Below are 5,000 nucleotides of genomic sequence, written 5' to 3'. Positions count from 1 at the left end.
CCCTGAGCGGAGGTGCCTCTGGTGTTTTGCCTCTGCTAGTTGGGGGACCTGAGGAGGTATATTGTTGATTTTCCTTGGAATGACTACTGCTTCCGTGTCAGAGACCCGTCTCTGTGTGCCAAGCGCATAACAGAGGTGACAGTGTCTGGCATGGAGGCGTACATTCCTCACTCTTTTTCTCGACCTAAACCTTCCTAATCTTGGTTTAACACAACCTGTTCTCGTGCTGTACATGATAGAGGTGGCCCACAAAAGGTACTTGATCCTTCCATCACCAGAATCTCATGCACTCTATATTTCTCCCCGGAACCATGCCAAATCTGTTCTCCAACTAGCCGAAAACTAGTTCATTAAAAGAAGGTGTGAAAATCTTTCAAGATCTAACTCCCCTCGTGACTTTTGGCTCCTAGTTAAAAATATCCCCAATAACTTTGCTTCTTCTTCTTTCCCTCCTTTATTTCAACCAGATGGCACCACTGCTATCACATCTATCTTTAAAGCTGAACTCTTCACTCAAACCTTTCATAAAAACACTACTTTGGACGATTCTGGGCTTGTTCCTTCCTCTCCTCCACCTCTGACTACTTAATGCTACCTATTAGAATTCTTCGTAATGATGTTTTCCATGCCCTTGCTGGCCAAAACCCTCGTAAGGTTTATGGACCTGATGGGGTCCTTCCTACTGTTCTCCGAAACTGCGCCTCCCAGCTTGCACCTTGCCTAGACAAACTCTTTCAGCTCTGTCTGTCAACATCTACCTTCCCTTCTTGCTGGAAGTTTGCCTATCTTGAGCCTGTTCCTAAAAAGGGTGACCGTAATAATCCCTCAAACTACCGTCCTATTGCTTTAATTTTCTGTCTGTCTAAAGTTTTTGAGTCTATCCTCAACAGGAAGATTCTTAAACATCTTTAATATCACAATCTTCTATGATTGCCAGTATGGGTTCCATCAAGGCCGTTCTACTGGTGATCATCTGGCTTCCCTTACTGAGTCTTGGTCATCCTCCTTTAGAGATTTTGGTGAAATTTTTGCTGTTGCCGTGGACATATCAAAAGCTTTTGATAGAGTCTGGCACAAAGCTTTGATTTCCAAACTACCCTCCTACGGTTTCTATCCTTCTCTCTGTAACATCATCTTAAGTTTCCTTTCTGACCGTTCTATTGTTGCAGTGGTAGACGGCCACTGTTCTCCTAAATGTATTAACAGTGGTTTTCCTCAGGGTTCTGTCCTGTCACCCACTCTTCCTATTATTCATCAATGATCTTCTAAACCAAACTTTTTGTCCTATCCAGTCTTTCGCTGGTGATACCACCCTCCACTTTTCCACGTCTTTTCGTAGACGTCCAACCCTTAAGGAAGTAGACAGTTCACGCAGAGAAGCCACAGAACGCCTGACTTCTGATCTCTCTCTGAAATTCTTGATTCGGGCAGAGCAAACTTGGTATTGTTCAATGGCTCAAAAACTCAATTCCTCCATCTATCAACTCAACAGAACCTTCTAGACAACTATTCCCTCTTCTTTAATAACAGTCAACTGTCCCTCTCTTCTACACTGAACATCCTCGATCTGTCCTTTTCTTATAATCTAAACTGGAAACTTCACATCTCATCTCTAGCTAAAAATATGAAGTTAGGCGTTCTGAGACATCTTCCCAAGTTTTTCACACCCTCCCAGCTGCTAACTCTGTCCAGGGGCCTTATCTGTCCATGTATAGAGTATGCTTCACATGTCTTGGGGGGGGGGTGTTCCACTCATATCGCTCTTCAAGAATCAAAAGTTTTTTTTGTCTCATCAACTCCTTTCCTTTGACTGTCATCAACCTCTCTCTCATCGCCACAATGTTGCGTCTCTTGCTATCTTCTACCGTTATTTTCATGCTCTTCTGATCTTGCTAACTGCATGCCTCCCTTCCTCTCGCTGCCTCGCTGCACAAGACTTTCTTCTTTCTCTCACCCCTATTATGTCAACCTCTCTAATGTTAGAGTTAACCAGTATTCTCAATCATTCATCCCTTTCTCTGGCAAACTCAGGAACTTCCTGCCTGCTTCTCTATTTCCATCTTGCTCTGACTTGAATTCCTTCAGGAGGGAGGTTTCAAGGCACTTATCCTTCAGCTTTTGAATACCGCTTCTGATCCTATTCAGGGACCGGCATTTGAATGGGCCTTTTTTTTTTTTTAATTGGATTTTTGATGCCTCTGGTCGATGTCCCTCCTACATAAAAAAAAAAAAAACTGTAGTAGTAGTAGTAGTAGTAGTAGTAGTTTAGTAGCAGCAGCAGCAGCAGTACTATTACTAGTAGTAGTAGTAGTGGTAGTAGTTTAAGTAGTAGTAGTAGTAGTAGTAGTAGTATTAGTAGGTATAAGTACTGAGTGATTTAATAAAGAACATAATTGCAATAATAATGATACAGTTACACACACACACACACACACACACACACACACACAATACACGCACACAGGAAGGCACACACACACACACACACACACACACACACACACACACACACACACACACACACACACACACACACACACACACACACACACACACACACATACACATACACACAGATACACTAAAAGTTAATGGTTGACAAAAAGATATGATAAAAACAACAGTGAAATCCGGGACAGAGGTGGGGCGGCCCAGCGTTGTTGAAATTCATTACCTAAGAATACACACACCTGCAGGTGGGCTCCGGTGGACCAGACCACGCATAATGGGGCCGTCCTGAGGACATGACCATGGACCGACCCTCATACAACATTGACGCTACCAACGGAGGTGAGAGAGAGAGAGAGAGAGAGAAAGAGAGAGAGAGAGAGAGAGAGAGAGAGAGAGAGAGAGAGAGAGAGAGAGAGAGAGAGAGAGAGAGAGAGAGAGAGAGAGAGAGAGAGAGAGAGAGTTTGTGTTCAAGTTAAAATTGGGTTTGTCCAAGAAACTTGGTTCTTTTAATTGTCTAAAGCCCATTAATATTAAAATAAAGTTACAGTGTAATCTAAATCAAATCTAAATCAAAGTCTAAAATCAAATTAAGTCTAATATTAAAAAAAACAAATAAATAAATAAATAAAGGCTTTAGCTAAAAATCGCACGAAGTAAATTAGCAGTTGAGTGAAACAGTAAAAAAAAAAAAAAGAAAAGAAAGAAATATTAATAATAAAAAAAATAAACTAAAATGAAATAATAAAATCAATACTACTACTATTACTACTACTACTACTACTACTACTACTACTACTACTACTAATAATAATAATAATGATACCATGACACAAATGAACACTTAAAAACAATAACAATATAACCGAGTCATTTGAAGCACTGTCATTCCAATAGCATACAACTGTCTCCTTGCAGGCACTGAACTGGCTGGCGAGACAGCTGCAGCTTTGGCTGTTGCCTCTGTTGCTTTCCAGGTATAATTTTTTGCCTGTGTGTGCATGTATCTTTTCGTATCTGTCTTTGAATTTACTTGTGTGCTATGTATTCATGTATGTATGTCTTTCTGTTCTTTATGTTTTTGTTTGTTTATGCCTGTCTCTGTATGACATGGCATGTATCTATCTATATACTATGTGTTTGTGCACCTGTATTTTTGTTTATACTTTTCTATATGCCTGTCTGTGTCTTTCTGTCTGTTTATCTGTGTATCTGTGAGTCTGTGTACGTGTTGTCTGCGTCTCTCTCTCTCTCTCTCTCTCTCTCTCTCTCTCTCTCTCTCTCTCTCTCTCTCTCTCTCTCTCTCTCTCTCTCTCTCTCTCTCTCTCTCACATGGAGACACACACACACACACACACACACACAGACACTCACACACACTCCCTGCATCACCAGGAATCAGACGCAGCCTCTGCTCTGCTGGATCACGCCAAACAACTTTATGACTTTGCTGACAAGTACCGCAAGAATTACCACGACTCTATCCCGGACGCCAGCGCCTTCTACAGGTGAGCTCCAGGATAGTATTTGTTGTCTTTTTATACACATCGCCCTTTGTATTCCGCGTGGTGAACTCTTTCGGCGAACTGCCCCTTTTTCCTCTGCCTCGTTCACACATTAGCAAATTTGGATGGCGAACACGTTGCGAATCGTTCGCAGCAGAATTACCGCGTGTTCACAACGGACTAGCAGCAGAGTCGCCAGAGCGGCCTGAGTCGTAACGCCTTCGCCAGGCGACGGCGAATATTATGGCCTGTTCAAAACATTCGCAATCGGAATCTTCACAACTGGGAGTTACAGCGATGTCGCAGCACTGTTGCAGCGCTGTCGCAGCGGATTCCCAGTGGTGTTGCAACAAGTTCGCCGCATTCACAGCGCTGTCGCAGTGAATTCGCCATAGTAACAATCTCTTCTCTATGCCCTTCACACCTTTGTGGAATGAAACTTTCCTACAAAGATGGTTGTGCATCTCTCTCTCTCTCTCTCTCTCTCTCTCTCTCTCTCTGTCTCTGTGTGTGTGTGTGTGTGTGTGTGTGTTGTGTGATTTTGTGTGAATCAGACATTTTTCTATAAAATATTTTGTTAAATTTGTTAATAGTGGTGTTCCTCTGGGTTCTGTCCTGTCACCCACTCTCTTCCTATTATTCATCAATGATCTTCTAAATCAAACTTCTTGCCCTATCCACTTTTACGCTGATGATACCACCCTGCACTTTCCCACGTCTTTTCGTCGACGACCAACCCCTCAGAAAGCAAACAGTTCACGCAGGAAAGCCACAAAACGCCTGACTTCCGATCTCTCGAAAATTTCTGATTGGGACAGAGCAAACTTAATGTTTTTCAATGCTTCAAAAACTCAATTCCTCCATCTATCTACTCGACACAACTGTCCATCTCTCTATCTATCTATCTATCTCCTCTTCTTCAATTACACGACTGTCCCCCTCTTCTTTACTGAACATCCTCAGTCTGTCTTTTACTTATAATCTAAAGTGGAAACTTCACATCTCATCTCTAGGTAAAACAGTTTCTATAAAGTTAGGCGTTCTGAG

The 5,000-nt window shown here is 42.2% G+C and overlaps 1 protein-coding gene across 1 annotated transcript in view; it reads left to right on the top strand.

Annotated features, from left to right (window-relative positions):
* Nucleotides 1-5,000, top strand: part of LOC135094259 (uncharacterized) — a 20,299-nt gene that overhangs the window by 11,005 nt on the left and 4,294 nt on the right. Inside the window, 3 exon segments of the mRNA XM_063994239.1 lie at nucleotides 2,697-2,790; nucleotides 3,367-3,425; nucleotides 3,844-3,956. Of these exon segments, the coding sequence (XP_063850309.1) occupies nucleotides 2,697-2,790; nucleotides 3,367-3,425; nucleotides 3,844-3,956 (266 nt within the window).

Source organism: Scylla paramamosain, chromosome 45, assembly GCF_035594125.1.
Source record: "Scylla paramamosain isolate STU-SP2022 chromosome 45, ASM3559412v1, whole genome shotgun sequence".
Classification (NCBI taxonomy): Eukaryota; Metazoa; Arthropoda; class Malacostraca; order Decapoda; family Portunidae; genus Scylla; species Scylla paramamosain.
This window is presented reverse-complemented; position numbering and strand designations above follow the sequence as displayed.